The following is an 18,994-nucleotide window of genomic DNA, read 5'->3' as shown; positions in this document are numbered from 1 at the left end:
GTGGGAACTCCTTCAAGACTGTTGGAAAAGCATTCCAGGTGAAGCTGGTTGAGAGAATGCCAAGAGTGTGCAAAGCTGTCATCAAGGCAAAGGGTGGCTACTTTGAAGAATCTCAAATATAACAAAAAGTTTGATTTGTTTAACACTTATTTGGTTACTACATAATTCCATATGTGTTATTTCATAGTTTTGATGTCTTTAATATTATTCTACAATGTAGAAATAGTAAAAATAAAGAAAAACCCTTGAATGAGTAGGTTTGTCCAAACGTTTGACTGGTACTAAGTATTCAGACCCCTTGACACCTTGACTTTTTCCACGTTGCATTATAAAATAGATGACCTACGCGGAAGATTAAACTACCAACGGGACATTCAAAACTGTAATATGGCTGAACAACGACACTATCAACATACAGCTGGCTGGTTAAAAGCTGTACTGGCAGGAGAGAACAGCTGGGTCTGGTAAGAAAGGGGCGGCAGACTTTGTTTTTTTGTAAATAACAGCTGGTGCATGATATCTAAGGAAGTCTCGAGCTATTGCTCACCTGAGGAAGAGTATCTCATGATAAGATGTAGACCACACTATCTACCTAGAGTTTTCATCTGTATTTTTCATAGCTGTTTATATACCACCACATACTGAGGCTGGCACAATAAGACAGCATTGAATGAGCTGTATTCCACCATAAGCAAACAAGAAAACGGTCACCCAGAGGCGGAGCTCCTAGTAGCCGGGGACTTTAATGCAGGGAAACTTAAATCCGTTTTTACCAAATTTCTATCAGCATGTTAAATGTGCAACCAGAGGGAATACACCACCTTTTTTCCACACACAGAGAATGCACCACCTTTGTTCCACATACAGAGAATTATACAAAGATCTCCCTCGCCATCGATTTGGCAAATCTGACCATAATTCGATCCTCCTGATTCCTGCTTACAAGCTACAATTAAGCAGGAAGCAACAGTGACTAGATCAATAAAAAAGTGATCAGATGAAGCAGATGTTAAGCTACAGGACTGTTTTGCTAGCACAGATTGGAATATGTTCTGAGATTCCTCCAATGACATTGAGGAGTACACCTCATCAGTCATTGGATTCATCAATAAGTGCATCGATGACATCGTCCCCACAGTGATCATACGTACATACCCCAAACCAAAAGCCATGGATTACAGGCAAAATCCGCACTGAGCTAAAGGCTAGAGCTGCCGCTTTCAAGGAGCGGGACCCGTAAGCTTGTAAAAAATCCCGCTATGCCCTCAGACGAATCATCTAACAGGCAAAGTGTCAATACAGGACTAGGATCAAATCGTACTACACCGGCACTGAAGCTCGTCGGATGTGGCAGGGCTTGCAAACCATTACAGACTACAAAGGGAAGCACTGCAGAGAGCTGCCCAGTGACACAAGCCTACCAGACGAGCTAAACTACTTCTATGCTCGCTTCGAGGCAAATAACACTGAAACATGCATGAGAGCATCAGCTTTTCCGGAAGACTGTGTGATCACGCTCTCCGCAGCCGATGTGAGTAAGACTTTTAAACAGGTCAACATTCACAAGGCCGCGGGGCCAGATGGATTACCAGGACGTATACTGCGAGCATGCGCTGACCAACTGGCAAGTGTCTTCACTGACATTTTCAACCTCTCCCTGTCCGAGTCTGTAATACCAACATGTTTTAAGCAGAACACCAAGGTTAACCTGCCTAAATTACTACCGACCCGTAGCACTCACATCTGTAGCCATGAAGTGCTTAGAAAGGCTGGTCATGGCTTCACATCAACACCATTATCCCAGAAACCCTAGACCCACTCCAATTGGCATACCAGCCCAACAGATCCACAGATGATGCAATCGCTATTGCCCTCCACACTTCCCTTTCCCACCTGGACAAAAGGAACACCTATGTGAGAATGCAATTCATTGTTCAACACCATAGTGCCCTCCAAGCTCATCAATAAGCTAAGGACCCTGGGACTAAACACTTCCCTCTGCAACTGGATCCTGAACTTCCTGAAGGGCCACCCCCAGGTGGTAAGGGTAAGTAACAACACATCCGCCATGCTGATCCTCAACACAGGGGCCCCTCAGTGGTGCGTGCTTAGTCCCTTCCTGTACTCCCTGTTCACTCATGATTGCATGGCCAGGCACGTCTCCAACACCATCATTAAGTTTGCCGATGACACAACAGTGGTAGGCCTGATCACCGACAACGACGAGACAGCCTGTAGGGAGGAGGTCAGAGGCCCGGCCGTGTGGTGCCAGGACAACGACCTCTCCCTCAACGTGATCAAGACAAAGGAGATGATTGTGGACTACAGGAAAAAGAGGACTGAGCATGCCCCCATTCTCATTGACGGAGCTGCAGTGGAGCAGGTTGCGAGCTACAAGTTCCTTGGTGTCCACATCACCAACACACTAACATGGTCCAAGCATACCAAGACGGTCGTGAACAGGGCGCGACAAAACCTAAGGATTTATCAATGTCCTAACACACCAAGACAGGTGGAAAAGGGCATTACAATACCGCTTCCCCCTCAGGAGACTGAACAAAAATTGGCAAGGGTCCTCAGATCCTCAAAAGGTTCTACAGCTGCACCATTGAGAGCATCCTGACTGATTGCATCACTGCCTGGTATGGCAATTGCTCGGGCCTCTGACCGCAAGGCACTACAGAGGGTAGTGCGAATGGCCCAGGACATCACTGGGGCCAAGCTTCCTGCCATCCAGGGCCTGTATACCAGGTGGTGTCAGAGGAAGGCCCTAAAAAGGATCAAAGACTCCAGCCACCCTAGTCATAGACTCTTCTCTCTGCTACCGCACGGCAAGCGGTACCTGAGCGGCAAGTCTAGGTCCAAGAGGCTTCTAAAAAGCTTATACCCCCACGCCACAAGACTCCTGAACATCTAATCAAATGGCTACCCAACTTTTTGCATTGCCCCCCACCCCCTCCCGCCTTTTACACCACTGCTACTCTCTGTTATTACCATCTATGCATAGTCACTTTAATAACTCTACCTACATGTACATATTACCTCAATTAACCAGTGCCCCCGGTATCCCCCTGTATATAGTCTCACTATTGTTATTTTACTGCTGCTCTTTAATTACTTGTTACTTATATTTCTTATTCTTATCCATATTTTTTTAAACTGCATTGTTGTTTAGGGGCTCGTAAGTAAGCATTTCACTGTTTTATTCGGCACATGTGACGAATAAAATTTGATTTGATAACGTAAGAAATAACACACAAATAAATAAAATATTACAAAGTTGCTTAGGAGCTAGAAGCAGAGCTTCCATGACTGTCGGCACAATATGTAAAGTATTAGTCCCATGATTCCTTGAGCTGAAATGAAAATCCCAAAAATGTTCCATGAGCACAAAAAGCTTACTTCTCTCAAATTTTGAACAAAAATTTGTTTACATCCTGTTCGTGAGAACGTATCCTTTGCCAAGATAATCCATCCACTTGACAGGTGTGGCATATCAATGAATACAAATGCATTTCATTGATGGCAATTTGAAATCACAGAGACATTGTGACGAAATCTTGAGGCCCATTGTCGTGCCATGCATCTGCAGTCATCACCTCATGTTTCAGCATGATAATGCACGGCCCGATGTTGCAAGTAGCTGTACACAATTCCTGGAAGCTGTAAATGTCCCAGTTCTTCCACGTCCTGCATACTCACCACACATGCCACCCATTGAGCTTGTTTGGGATGCTCTGGATCAACGTGTATGACAGCAAGTTCCAATTCCCACCAATATCCAGCAACAGCCATTGAAGAGGAGTGGGACAACATTTGACAGGCCACAATCAACAGCCTGATCAACTCTCTGAGAAGAAGAAGTGTCGCGCCGCACAACGCAAATGGTGGTTACAGCAGATACAGACTGGTTTTCTGATCCACTCCCATACCTTTCTTTTTTAAGGTATATGTGACCAACAGATGCATATCTGTATTCCCAGCGATGTGAAATCCATAGATTAGGGCCTAATTCATTTATTTTTAAATTATCTAATTTCTTTATATGAACTGTAAATCAGTAAAATCTTTGAAATTGTTACATGTTGCGTTTAAATTTTTGTTCAGTATATATAATTTTCGGGATGGTTAAACGTTTTCAGTGTAAACTTAAATGACTAACAACAGATATAATGTATGTAGAAAAGATAATGGAGCTATATATTTTTAAATAAAATCATCTTTGAGGACGAACGATCAGGGTCTCTAGAAGTGTTGGAAAGCACCATTGGCCACACCCACTACAATGCCCCGCACCCTACGCTAACTTTGCCACTGCTGCTGAAAAAAATCCTATGGGAAAGACTGATAAGGGTCTATTTATGTTGGTGGATGTATAATGTCATTAGCGAGGGTGAGAAATAAATTGGCCTTCGACTATATTTGTTCATGTGTACAGTATGTAATGTCAAGTTGGTGTTTCCTTGCCTTGGATGGTGTGCCTTTGGACGGGCTCTGGTTCCAAGCCTCTCCAGCCTCAAACAAGTGCTTCTTGGAGGACACTGCCTCAGGTGACATGGGGATGTCCATCAGGCCCTGTTTGGCTGCCTTGACCTCCTGGGAGTACTGCACAACATAACAATGTGATACAGTATACTTTACATTCCAATTGCATGGAATTTGCATAAAATAACAGAACTCTAGATCAAAAATAAAAATATATCAAGCTTGTTCACTGATATTTATCAAGTCTGATTAGGGAGAAATTAGATAGTATAAAAATGAAGCACAGCAAGTAAAAATGAACCACAATATAACATAGTTAGACATGAGTAACATAGTGCTTGATTCAATCTGTATTACTGAAGTTCAGCGTTATAGCATGATTGAAATTTAAAGGCAATGTACCCGCGCAATATACCCGCGAAGACTGCATTCATGGTCAACACTGTATACAGTGCATTTGGAAAGTATTTTTTTATCCATGTTTAGTTACGTTACAGCCTTATTCTAAAATGTATTAAATTGTTTTTTTCCCCCTCATCAAATTAAGTCAGAGATCTGGCTGGGCCACTCAAGGTCGTTCATAGACTTGTCCCGAAAACACTCCTGCGTTGTCTTGGCTGTGTGCTTAGGGTCGTTATCCTGTTGGAAGGTGAACCTCCTCAGTCTGAGGTCCTGAGCTCTCGGGAGCAGGTTTTCATCACGGACCTTTCTGTACTTTGCTCCGTTCATTTTTCCCTCGATCCTGACTAGTCTCCCAGTCCCTGCCGCTGAAAAACATCCCCACAGCATCATGCTGCCACCACCATGCTTCACCATAGGGGTGGTGCCAGGTTTCCTCCAGACGTGACGCTTTGCATTCAGGCCAAATAGTTCAATCTTGGTTTCATCAGACTGGTGAATCTTGTTTCTCATGGTCTGAGAGTCCTTTAGGTGCCTTTTGGCAAACTCCAAGAGAGCTGTCACATGCCTTTTACTGAGGAGTGGCTTCCGTCTGGCCACTCTACCATAAAGGCCTGATTGGTGGAGCACTGCAGAGATGGTTGTCCTTCTGGAAGGTTCTCCCATCTCCACAGAGGAACCCTGGGGCTCTGTCAGAGTGACCATCAGGTTCTTCTCCCCCAATTGCTCAGTTTGGCCTGGCGGGCAGCTCTAGGAAGAGTCTTGGTGGTTCCAAACTTCTTCCATTTAAGAATGATGGAGGCCACTGTGTTAATGTGCGTCTCAGTGAGAGGTGTAGGAGTCAGGCACAGGAGAGCAGGGATGTCTGAGAAGTGTGTTTAATCATATAGTCCACCAATACAAAAATGGCACAAAACTACACTCTCGATACTCAGAACTCGTGCAAACGCACAGAGGAACAAACACAGTTCCGACACTTACATACACGTCCGTAACCGTGAAAACAACAAACATCAAAATACAATCGAGCGCAATACATACAAGTCTAATCCCGCACAAACTAAGGCAGGCAATAGGTACCCTATATACACACAGAAATAAACGCAAATGAAACCAGGTGTGAAAAGAATCACAGACAAAACAAACAGAAAAGGAAAAAGGGATCGGTGGCGGCTAGTAAACCGGCAACGCCGAGCGCCGCCCGAACAGGGTAGAGGAGTTACCCTCGGTAGAAGTCGTGACAGCCACTGTATTTTTGGAGACCCTCAATGCTGCAGAAATGTTTTGGTACCCTTCCACAGGTCTGTGCCTCGACACAATCCTGTCTCTGAGCTCTGCGGACAATTCCTTCAACTTCATTGATTGATTGTTGCTCTGACATGCACTATCAACGCTGGGACCTTATATAGACAGGTATGTGCCTTTCCAAATCATGTCCAATCAATTGAATTTACCACAGGTGGACTCCAATCAAGTTGAGGAAACATCTCAAGGATGATCAATGGAAACAGGATGCACCTGAGCTCAATTTCGAATCTCATAGCAAAGGGTCTGAATACTTATGTAAATAAGGTATTTCTGTTGTAAATGTTTTATGTGTTGTTTTCGCTATGGAGTATTGTGTGTAGATTGATGAGGGATTTTTTTTAATAAGGCTGTAACGTAACTAAAAAAATCTAGGGGTCTGAATACTTTCCAAATAAACTGTATCTCGTCTTTAGAAAAAGGTTAAAAGGCATGGTAGTAATCGGATGATGCAATAGTGGCTTGTGAAATATTGCCCTCACGGGAAAAGAGTAAGAGGGCCCCTAACACTTATTCACTCACACACACACTCTACTCGAGTAGAAGTCGGAATTTACATACACTTAGGTTGGAGTCATTAAAACTCGTTTTTCAAACACTTCACAGATGTCTTGTTAATTATCAATCTATAGTTTTGGCAAGTCGGTTAGGACATCTACTTTGTGCATCACACAAGTAATTTTTCCAACAATTGTTTACAGACAGATTATTTCACTTATAATTCACTGTATCACAATTCCAGTGGGTCAGAAGATTACATACACTAAATTGACTGTGCCTTTAAACAGCTCGGAATATTCTAGAAAATGATGTCATGGCTTCTGATAGGCTAATTGACGTCATTTGAGTGAATTGGAGGTGTACCTGTGGATGTATTTCAAGGCCTACCTTCAAACTCAGTGCTTCTTTGCTTGACATCATGGGAAAATCTAAAGAAATTAGCCAAGACCTCAGCCAAGATCCTTGAGGAAACAGGTACAAAAGTATCTATATCCACAGTAAAACGAGTTCTATATCGACATAACCTGAAAGGCCGCTCAGCAAGGAAGAAGCCACTGCTCCAATACTGCCATAAAAAAAGCCAGATTACGGTTTGCAACTGCACTATGGGACAATAATCTTACTTTTTGCAGAAATGTCCTCTGGTCTGATGAAACAAAAATAGAACTGTTTGGCCAAAATGACCATCGTTATGTTTGGAGGAAAAAGGGTGATGCTTGCAAGCTGAAGAACACCATCCCAACCATGAAGCACGGGGTGGCAGCATCATGTTGTGGGGGTGCTTTGACGCAGGAGGGACTGGTGCACTTCACAAAATAGATGGCATCATGAGGCAGGAAAATTATGTGGATATAGTGAAGAAACATCTCAAGACATCAGTCAGGAAGTTAAAGCTTGGTCGCAAATGGGTCTTCCGAATGAATAATGACCACAAGCATACTTCCAAAGCTGTGGCAAAATGGCTTAAGGACAGCAAATTCAAGGTAACGGAGTGGCCATCACAAAGCCCTGACCCCAATCCTATGGAACATTTGTGGGCAGAACTTAAAAAGTGTGCACAAGCAAGGAGGCCTCCAAACCTGACTCAGTTACACCAGCTCTGTCAGGATGAATGGGCCAAAATTCACCCAACTTATTGTGGGAAGCTTGTGGAAGGCTACCCAAAATGTTTGACCTAAGTTAAACAATTTAACGGCAATGCTACCAAATACTAATTGAGTGTATGTAGACTTTTGACCCACTGGAAGTGTGATGAAAGAAATAAAAGCTGAAATAAATAAATCTCTCTTCTACTATTCTGACATTTCACATTCTTAAAATAAAGTGGTGATCCTAACAGACCTAAGACAAATAATTTGTATTAGGATTAAATGTCAGGAGTTGTGAAAAACTGAGTTTACATGTATTTGGCTAAGGTGTATGTAAACTTCTGACTTCAACCGTACTTATAGTATGACTCCGGCACCACAGAGATGAGAAAGCAAGCTAAGCCTATCCTCAAGTGCCCATCAATCCTCTCCCATATGATAGAGTAGAGGTGGTTTGACGGACTGTGAGGCCGGGGCTGAGGTTTAACTACAGTATATACAGTAACTTTGTGTGTGTGAGACTGACGCAGCGCGTCACCTTTAGAGAGGAAGAGAAGGGGACAGAGAAGTCTGGCTGAATAGTCACCAGATGAAAGCATTCATCACACAGCCTTCATCAATGGGGCCTCTGTCTGTCGGGAGGAAGGGAGAGAGAGAGGGAAGAAGGGGGGAGCTACCAGGTGGGAGCTAACCTCAATGGCGTGGGTGTACTGCTCCAGCCTGTCATCGATCTTGGCGAGGAGAACAGGGGGCTGTGTCTTCTTGAAGCTGTTGCTGTATCCAAAACAAAGACACTCGGTCAGTGAAAATGTTTGTGGGAAGAAAATAATACATTTTAAAGATCTCATCTGACTGGCTATAGGCCCGCAAGTGAACGGGGATCATCCTTCCCCTCCCCGAGTGAAATATCCATTTTCCACATTGTTATGATACACCCCCCTTGGTAAAATGAGCCACTTGAATCTACACTGCCATTAGAGAGTGGGTGGGATTTTGTGACCTCTTACAGCTTCTGTCAAGACTGTCTTTCAGGCCCAGTATGAAGCTTGCTCACTGACCGCAGTTGGACCCAGTGCAAAGGCCCCCTTCACACGCACACACACACGCACGCACACACACATCCAGACACACACACGCTGCCAGTTGCCTAAACCCCACTACACAAGAGTCCTAATCTCAGACATATACACTAAACAGGAAAACAAACCGTGTGGGACAAATCTGGAAATACTGACCCTATTTCCTGCATTTCAACATGGCCTCAAAACCGTTTATTTTTTAAAAGAGAGCTCCCATGAAAGGCATGTGTGAGTCATTAGCCTGATATGGCTGGTTAGTTTGAGGATTACATAGCTTCTTCACAGGCATGGTAGGATTATTTGAACTTCATAAACGTGCACAGAACACAAATCTTTATTTGGAGGGTGTTTTGTTCTGCAAAGACGTTGAAATGGGGTTTTCTGAATGATGTCATGTTTTCTATCTGCATGAGTCGAGGCTGTTAAAAGTGAAGGGGTGAAGAAAGCTGTCTGTCAACCGTATTCTTCTCCGGAAAGATTTGATTCGGTCTTACAGTGTTTTTACACACATCAACAAGGGAGTGGAACACCCACATCAAAGGACTAACACACAGTGATCCTTCCCTCTGTCCTAAAAAAACCTGCCTAGACTTAAACATTATGTCACACTCAATTCCTGAGATCTCAAACCTGCACCTGGAAGATAAAGTTTACGGTGTCCAATAAAAAACATATTTTGACCAATGGGTAAACATTTTTATTTAAAACATGTTAATTGTGTAGATAATCCTCTAAGGAAGCCAATGGTCTAACCTCATGACTCTATCATAATCCGCTCTTAAGTTATTGGAGTTTTTAACCTTGTAGGATGGCCAATGTTAATGTGACAGTCAATGGAGGCCAGAGGGAAAAAGTGGGCAAAAATAAGGAAAATTGCACTGCATCACTTCAGCTAGGCAGGTTGCTGTGCGAGAATGAACTAACTGACAGGCTCACCTTCCCGTTGAACTCGTCATATTTCTTCTTGAATCCGCAGGATGTAAAACAATGTAGAGGTGAGATAGATATCGATTTTGAGACATTACATGTAGTATTTTCATATTTTAGTATACGCTTTTCATGTTAATGCAAAATGCCTGTTCTTTTTCCGAAGACTTCTCACAAAAGCAAGCTTATCACTGTGAAATGTAAACAGAGCACTGAGCTCTGAGCAAGCTTTTTTATTTTCAAAGCCTTTTACATTTAATTCAGCTCGTGTTATGTTAATCTCCCTTTGAAGATGACCACCACAACATGTAAAATCCTCAATGTTGCTGCGAGAAAGCTGCACCACTCTGTCAACAGAGCTCAGTGCTTATTATGGGATGTATTAGGTTAAGAAATCCTACTTTTTTTGGATAAACTGTTAATGAAATGTTCGAGAAAGAACTCCACTGAACGATTCAGAATATGAATAATCGTGTATGTCTTAGTAAAGTGTATTTTAGAACATAAGGAAGTTCAATTTCCTCACCACAGCGCATTCTGGGCAATGTGGGTGCACACCCTATAAAGTTATTACACCCTATTTTCAGTCACAGTATTAATATTAATTAAACTCTGGCCTGGTCTCTTCTACTCTAGCTGCTGAGAGCTCTTTACCACTGATTACTTACTGCAGTCAGACTGCATGGAGCCGTCCCACAGTTCAGAGCTATAGCTCACCAGCCACCAGAGAGAACCCAGCAAGCCCAGGCTCCAGCCCTCACATCTGGTCAGACTTAACCAAGCCATAAATCATCCAGGCTGACAAAGGTGATGCACTGAGAGAGATTTGGAGGTCACCACTGGCCCTCTTTGTCTATGTTTACATTTACACACCAGCCATTTAGCCAGCATAGCTGCTGTTCTGCCTCAGATAGCAGCTCTCCATCCAGGCATCTGCCGAGGGGCCCAGTAGTACTTTGGTCAACCTCAAGATACAACAAAGCATTAGTGAGGGAAGGTATTTGAGAGTACAAGTGGAACAACCGGGGCTGTGGAATTTGTTTGTTTGCTTCGTGTTACTCATTGTGAAAAAGCCTTGTATACTTGTATGATGTTCACCTTTTCTTTAGGGACCGGTTCAAGGATTCTGTTCTTTCTGTGATCTGAAAAACATGAGGGTGATGTTAAAGGTTATTGTTTTGCGATTAGAATATAACAGTTGAAGTGCTCCGTGACTTCTGGAATTGTCAGACCGGGATTATCATGGTCAGTTTGATGATAATCACAGCCCTGTATTTGGCCTGACGCAGCAAATATCTCTTCCAAGTCAAACAGAGAAATCTTCTGCTGGTCTTTCTCAACCGTTTCCATCCGCCTGTATCGGTCAGTTTGTATCATCAAAGACAGATTTAAGCTAACTCTGCCTCAGTCCACGGTTTACTGCAGGCATAATTATAATGCAATCAGGGTGTGGGAAGACTTCCATCTCGAAACCCATTACTTATCTTGAATCTGTGTATTTAATGCATTACAGACGGAATCATAGTAAAGAAAATGTGTTTGGGATTACAAGTCTTAGGCAAGTCGTTATCAAAATACGAATACATTTGTATCAGAGGAGTTCTAGTTTGAGCCAGGGTCATAATGTCCTGTCCTCTACCATTGCTTGCCAAAGAGGTCATACTTCAACGTATCCAGCACCAAGCTCTGGTTCTTCCCACACAAAAGGTTCCCTTATGTTACTGTTCACTGTTCAGCCCTGGACCTGAATCAAAGAGCACAGCATGTTGACACCAACTCACCAATAATGTATTTTCTGCTGTCAAACTCTCATCATTCTCTCTCTGAAATTACACACACAAGCAGATGGATGCTCATGACTGCACTAAGGATGTAGGCAAGGGCACCAACATAGCAACCCTGTACCCAGAGAGGAAAGTCAGCTTAGAAACAGAAGGCAGGAAGTAAAAGTTATAGTAGCTAGCTGAACTTGCCTTTTTGTAGAAGGTGACAGAGTTTTTCTTCATTAGTGTTAATACAAGAAGTGAATTCATGAGAAATAAATAGATGCATCTTTAATAATAATAACAGTAATAATGTAATGTAATGAGCCAGGCTTGTAAATCAAGATCTGAGTGGATTTCAATCCCTGTGTGATCTGACAAGTCTAATCAACTGACAACAAACAAGAACATTTTACACTACACAACGCTTCACAACATGCCATGCCGTGCAAACGTCTGAATCCAAACAAATGAACCCATGGAAACACTATCTACAATACTGACAACTACCTGTATTACTTAATACCCTACTTTTTAAGCAGAGCAAGGTGGAAGGAGTTAAGGACAATACCACAGATCAGTGTAAACACAGGCTGTCACAGCTACCATTTGGACTTGGGCTGAAATACAATGACATACAGTTGAAGTCGGAAGTTTACAACCACCTTAGTCAAATACATTTAAATTCAGTTTTTCATAATTAATGACATTTAATCCTAGTAAATATTCCCTGTTTTAGGCCAGTTAGGATCACCACTTTGTTTTAGGAATGTGAAATGTCAGAATAATAGAAGAGAGAAGGATTTATTTCAGCTTTTATTTCTATCATCACATTCACAGTGGGTCAGAAGTTTACATACACTCAATTAGTATTTGGTAGCATTGCCATTAAATTGTTTAACTTGGGCCAAATGTTTCGGGTAGCCTTCCACAAGCTTCCCACAATACGTTGGGTGAGGTTTGCCCCATTCCTCCCGACAGAGCTGGTGTAACTGAGTCAGGTTTGTAGGCCTTCTTGCTCGCACACGCTTTTTCAGTTCTGCCCACACATTTTCTATAGGGTTGAGGTCAGGACTTTGTGATGGCCACTCCAAAACCTTGATTTTGTTGTCCTTAAGCCATTTTGCCACAACTTTGGATGTACTCTTGGGGTCATTGTCCATTTGGAAGACCCATTTGCGACCAAGCTTTAACTTCCTGACTGATATCTTGAGATGTTGCTTCAATATATCCACATAATTTTCCTGCCTCATGATGCCATCAATTTTGTGAAGTGCACCAGTCCCTCCTGCAGCAAAGCATGGCTTCATGGTTGGGATGGTGATATTCGGCTTGCAAGCCTCCCCCTTTTTCCTATAAACATAACAATGGTCATTATGGCCAAACAGTTATATTTTTGTTTCATCAGACCAGAGGACATTTCTCCAAAAAGTATGATCTTTGTCCCCATGTGCAGTTGCAAACCGTGGTCTGGCTTTTTTATGGCAGTTTTGGAGCAGTGTCTTCTTCCTTGCTGAGTGGCCTTTCAGGTTATGTTAATATAGGACTCATTTTACTGTGGATATAGATACTTTTGTATCTGTTTCCTCCAGCATCTTCACAAGATCCTTTGCTGTTGTTCTGGGATTGATTTGCACTTTTTGCACAAAAGTACATTAATCTCTAGGAGACAGAATGCGTCTCCTTCCTGAGCGGTATGACGGCTGCGTGGTCCCATCGTGTTTATACTTAAGTACTATTGTTTGTACAGATGAACGTGGTACCTTCAGGCGTTTGTAAATTGCTCCCAAGGATGAACCAGACTTGTGGAAGTCTACCATTTCCTTTCTGAGGTCTTGGCTGATTTCTTTTGATTTTCTGATGATTTCAAGCAAAGAGGCACTGAGTGTGAAGGTAGGCCTTGAAATACATCCACACTTACACCAATTGACTCACACCTACACCAATTGACTCAAATTATGTCAATTAGCCTATCAGAAGCTTCTAAAGCCATGACATAATTTTCTGGAATTTTCCAAGCTGTTTAAAGGCACAGTGAACTTAGTGTACATAAACTTCTGACCCACTGGAATTGTGATACAGGGATTTATAAGTTAAGTAATCTGTCTGTAAATATTTGTTGGAAACATTTATTGTGTCATGCACAAGGTAGATGACCTAACCGACTTGGCAAAACTATAGTCTGTTAACACGAAATTTGTGGAGTGGTTGAAAAATTAGTTTTAATGTCTCCAACCTTAGTGTATGTAAAATTCCAACTTCACCTGTATTATGGTCTCTGACTTTTCAGTCAGTGGTGGTATCCAATTTGTACATAAAGGCATGCTGTCAGAGCTAACTAAAAGTTGCACACGTCTCACACACGTCTCAGCAAACCCATAGATGAATGTGTGTGACCTGCTGCACTACATGTGCTGTGGAAAATGCTGACATTTATAACACTCCCATGCAACTTACGTGATTGAAACTAACAAAATGGCTGTAAAGATGGTATAAAGTGAGATTTTAGTTATTTTTTGTTGTTGTAGGAAAACAATATAGAAATACAGTGGGGCAAAAAAGTATTTAGTCAGCAGCCAATTGTGCAAGTTCTCCCACTTAAAACGATGAGAGAGGCCTGTAATTTTCATCATAGGTACACTTCAACTATGACAGACAAAATGAGAAAAAAAATCCAGAAAATCACATTGTAGGATTTTTAATGAATTTATTTGCAAATTATGGTGGAAAATAAGTATTTGGTCAATAACAAAAGTTTATCTCAATACTTTGTTATATACCCTTTGTTCGCAATGACAGAGGTCAAACATTTTCTGTAAGTCTTCACAAGGTTTTCACACACTGTTGCTGGTATTTTGGCCCATTCGTCCATGCAGATCTCCTCTAGAGCAGTGATGTTTTGTGGCTGTTAATGGGCAACACAGACTTTCAACTCCCTCCAAAGATTTTCTATGGGGTTGAGATCTGGAGACTGGCAAGGCCACTCCAGGACCTTGAAATGCTTCTTATGAAGCCACTCCTTCATTGCCCGGGCGGTGTGTTTAGGATCATTGTCATGATGAAAGACGCAGCCACGTTTCATCTTCAATGCCCTTGCTGATGGAAGGAGGTTTTCACTCAAAATCTCACGATACATGGCCCCATTCATCCTTTCCTTTACACGGATCAGACATCCTGGTCCCTTTGCAGAAAAACAGCCCCAAAGCATGATGTATCCACCCCCATGCTTCACAGTAGATATGGTGTTCTTTGGATGCAACTCAGCATTCTTTGTCCTCCAAACACGACGAGTTGAGTTTTTACCAAAAAGTTATATTTTGGTTTCATCTGACCATATGACATTCTCCCAATCCTCTTCTGGATCATCCAAATGCTCTCTAGCAAACTTCAGACGGGCCTGGACATGTACTGGCTTAAGCAGGGGGACACGTCTGGCACTGCAGGATTTGAGTCCCTGGCGGCGTAGTGTGTTACTGATGGTAGGCTTTGTTACTTTGGTCCCAGCTCTCTGCAGGTCATTCACTAGGTCCCACCGTGTGGTTCTGGGATTTTTGCTCACTGTTCTTGTGATCATTTTGACCCCACATGGTGAGATCTTGCGTGGAGCCCCAGATCGAGGGAGATTATCAGTGGTCTTGTATGTCTTCCATTTCCTAATAATTGCTCCCACAGTTGATTTCTTCAAACCAAGCTGCTTACCTATTGCAGATTCAGTCTTCCCAGCCTGGTGCAGGTCTACAATTTTGTTTCTGGTGTCCTTTGACAGCTCTTTTGTCTTGGCCATAGTGGAGTTTGGAGTGTGACTGTTTGAGGTTGTGGACAGGTGTCTTTTATACTGATAACAAGTTCAAACAGGTGCCATTAATACAGGTAACGAGTGGAGGACAGAGGAGCCTCTTAAAGAAGAAGTTACAGGTCTGTGAGAGCCAGAAATCTTGCTTGTTTGTAGGTGACCAAATGATTATTTTCCACCATAATTTGCAAATAAATTCATAAAAAATCCTACAATGTGATTTTCTGGATTTTTTTCTCATTTTGTCTGTCATAGTTGAAGTGTACATATGATGAAAATTACAGGCCTCTCTCATCTTTTTAAGTGGGAGAACTTGCACAATTGGTGGCTGACTAAATACCTTTTTGCCCCACTGTATAGAGCACTTTATTTTATACAGAAAACCAAAGGTATCATTATCATTATCCATGATCTCAAAACTCACTGCCATATCATCACAAGAATGGTGCTTGTCATATATGACCATGGGCAATAATTACAAACCTGAGGTATATAAAGATGTATAGATGAATGGAACAGAAACGTTAGCTACCTTGTAGATGGAGCCTTTAGGATTGAGCGGGCTAAACAACTCATCTCCGTCCACACTGGAGGTACTGAGGCTCTTCATCCTCTCTGCTGCCTCCATCCTCCTCCTCTCTATGTCCTCCTTCATCCTCCTCTTTTCTTCCTGTACAGGAAGACACACAATGGATATTTTTGGTGAACGTCAGGAACCGAATCACATCGGTGAAAGAGTGGTTCATTTGACTCACTGATTCGCAGGCTGCTAGTACAGCTTCTTGAGCTCCAGACAACAATTATCTGCAGATAACTTAGAAAAACATTATCTGGAGGATATTTCCACTGCAGGAACAACAGGTAATGTAGAGAGCCTCATTCAGGTCCATGCTCATTTTTGCAGTGTATAATTTAATAATTTGGTAATCTAAAAGTTCTTTTGAACCAACTGTTAGGCTTTACATTAGAAATTTGCTATTTTTTTCATGTGTCAATTTTTAAAGAGCAACTAACTCTAAAAAACAACTTCTCATTTAGAAATCAGCCAATGTGGCATCGATATGAGTCAGAAACATTTATCATACTGTCAAAATTGACTGCAAAGTATAAATAGGATAATTTTGGTAATTAAATGTAACACAAAACAACATTTTGTGAGACTTGTGGTCGTGACTGCATCACAACATAAATTAAGGTTTGGTTTGTTTCAATCCTGGCCACAAGCTCTCAGCTGGCAGCACGCAAGTAATCATCAATTCTGAGTGCAGCTGCACGTGACCCAATTGTACATTTGGGTTGACTTTAGATTTCCCTAATAGCTTCACATTTCACAGCTTCACATGATTTAAAAACCTCACACCAACTCGAATAATGTGGTGTATTATGTATTAAACCACCCAGACACATCAAAAACACAGTCGTCCTTCTGAACTGAGCTGCAGGACAGGTCTAAAACTGCACAGGGATGTCACCATGTCTCCATTGCTAATTGTTGACAAAGGAGAGTGATGTAGTGCTGCATCAGATGACCTGGCCTCCACAATCACCCAACATTAACCCAATTGAGATAGTTTTAGATGAGTTTGACTGCAGAGTGAAGGAAAAGCAGCCAACAAGTGCTCAGCATATATATGTGAACCCCTTCAAGACTGTTGGAAAAACATTCCTCATGGAGCTGGTTGAGAGAATGCCAAGAGTGTGGAAAGCTGTCATCCAGGTAAAGGGTGGCTACTTTGAAGAATCTCAAATATAAAATATATTTTGATTTGTTTAACAATTTTTTGCTTACTACATGATTCCACATAAGTTATTTCATAGTTTTGATGTCTTCACTATTATTCTGCAATATAGAAAATAGTACAAAGGAAGAAAAACCCTGGAATGAGTAGGTGTGTCCAAACCTTTGACTATATAAAAAAAAATACTTGATAAAATATTGAATTTGGCCTTTACTATTATAGCCCAGAGAAACGCATTAAATAACAAATAAAAAAATGGCAAAAACGACAGTCAACAAAATAAATCATAAAAAAACAGGTGTTTGTCCTAAATCTAGGAGATATACAGTCCATTCGGGAAGAATTCTGACCCCTTGACTTTTTCCACATTTTGTTACGTTACATCCTTATTCTAAAATGAATGAAATTGTTTTATTTTTCCTCATCAACAAACACGCTATACCCCATAACGACAAAGCAAAAACAGGTTTTCAGAAATTTTTGCACATTTCTAAAATAATTAAAAACTGAAATATCACATTTACATAAGTATTCAGACCCTTTATTCAGTACTTTTGTTGAAGCACCTTTGGCAGTGATTACAGCCATGAGCCTTCTTGGGTATGACGCTACAAGCTTGGCACACCTGTGTTTGGGGATCCAAATGGAAGAACCATTGGGATCCAAATGAACGGCTCTTTAAACCGAGTCAAATGTTCTGGCTTCCCGAAAAAACTCGGAATACCCATCCTTATATACATTTACGTGGTAAAAAAAAAATAATACTGTAGGTGGTTAAACTGACCGTGGTCGCGGTGAAAAAAGTCACTCTCCCTATACTTTCAATGCATTTTTCCAGAAAAGGTGAGTAAACTCCCCCAAAAAAGGTGGGTAAACTGTGCTTACTTAGGCTTACCCTGCACTACACCACCGGCTGATGTGTAAGATATTGAGTTTCATCTCTTTCTGTTTGTGTTTCTTAATGCCATAGGCTGCACATTACGTATGTACTGTACACTGCAGTTGACCATCACCTCCTCCTTGGCCAGGCGCTGCTGCTCCTCCTCCCTGCTCCTGCGCTCCTCCCCCTCCCTGACCTGGCGTCTCTCCTCCCTCCTCCTCTTCAGCTCCTCCAGATCCTGCTCGGCCTCAGCCTGCTTGTGTCTGAGCTGCTCAAGCTCCTGGTTCTCCTTCTCTGCTTGGCTACGCCGGATCTTCACCAGCTTGGCCTCTAAGATGGCCTCCGCCTCCTCCTCAGCCTCGACCCCTGCCACTTGTACCACAGCCCTGGGAGAGATGGAGAGAGAGATTGAAGGACGGATGGAGGGAAAAAGGAGCATACATAGAGGGGCAGGATTTCAAGAAATGTCTCTGTCTCCTAATGGTTTAGAATGTGTAACATCTAGGAGTCACTTCGGGGGGGAATTCCGACCTGACGTTGTTACGTGTAAAGGGAACGTAATTACCTTTTTATGCACTTTTCTCTCTACACGTATTCTGACCTGACCCGCTATTCATTTGGGGTGAAAATCAAAGAAATTAAAGTGTGGCGGAGATGTGTCAACCGATACGCTGCATTCTGACCTTGACTTAATTCCCTCATAATTCCACCACCGATGAAACGATGAATAACATCGAGCAACCTGTCGGTTCCAAGTGGAGCAACATCCACTTTCTTTTCCCCCATAGAAATAACACCATTATCCATGCACTGTAATTTACAAATTGATAAGGGCTATTGAAAGCAGCTAGGTAAATTAGTAAGCCGTTTGGATAAGAGGGATTCTAAATATAAATGACAATTGTTTTAGATCTATTTTACTTTGTGATTTCTAAAGACAAATGTGAAACAAGTCATATTACAGCAAACTGAAGCACATCAACATAGCACCTTTTCCACTGTGAAGTTTATTAAATGCTGGCCTTGTAACTTTGG

General features: G+C 42.1%; 1 protein-coding gene across 17 annotated transcripts in view; it reads right to left on the bottom strand.

The window, feature by feature from the left end:
* Nucleotides 1-18,994, bottom strand: part of LOC110493043 (uncharacterized) — a 64,092-nt gene that overhangs the window by 15,230 nt on the left and 29,868 nt on the right. For 7 of the 17 annotated variants that reach the window (XR_016487548.1, XM_021567384.3, XM_090203950.1 and 4 more), the window contains exons 5-9: nt 18,093-18,345; nt 15,873-16,010; nt 10,883-10,926; nt 8,471-8,552; nt 4,468-4,605 (exon numbers count right to left, since the gene is read on the bottom strand). Coding sequence is in view for 13 of the 17 variants with exons in the window: in XM_021567384.3 (XP_021423059.3) it covers nt 4,468-4,605; nt 8,471-8,552; nt 10,883-10,926; nt 15,873-16,010; nt 18,093-18,345 (655 nt within the window). In the remaining 4 variants the exon portion in view is untranslated. Of the gene's footprint in view, nt 1-4,467; nt 4,606-8,470; nt 8,553-10,882; nt 10,927-11,565; nt 11,608-11,825; nt 14,027-15,872; nt 16,011-18,092; nt 18,346-18,994 lie in introns of those variants that run through there. The other 10 variants (XR_016487545.1, XR_016487551.1, XM_090203930.1 and 7 more) reach the window with 5 other exon arrangements.

Source organism: Oncorhynchus mykiss, chromosome 2, assembly GCF_057628025.1.
Source record: "Oncorhynchus mykiss isolate SJ-2025 chromosome 2, ASM5762802v1, whole genome shotgun sequence".
In the NCBI taxonomy this organism is placed as follows: Eukaryota; Metazoa; Chordata; class Actinopteri; order Salmoniformes; family Salmonidae; genus Oncorhynchus; species Oncorhynchus mykiss.
Note: the sequence above shows the minus strand (reverse complement) of the source record. Positions and strands in the feature narration are given on the sequence as shown.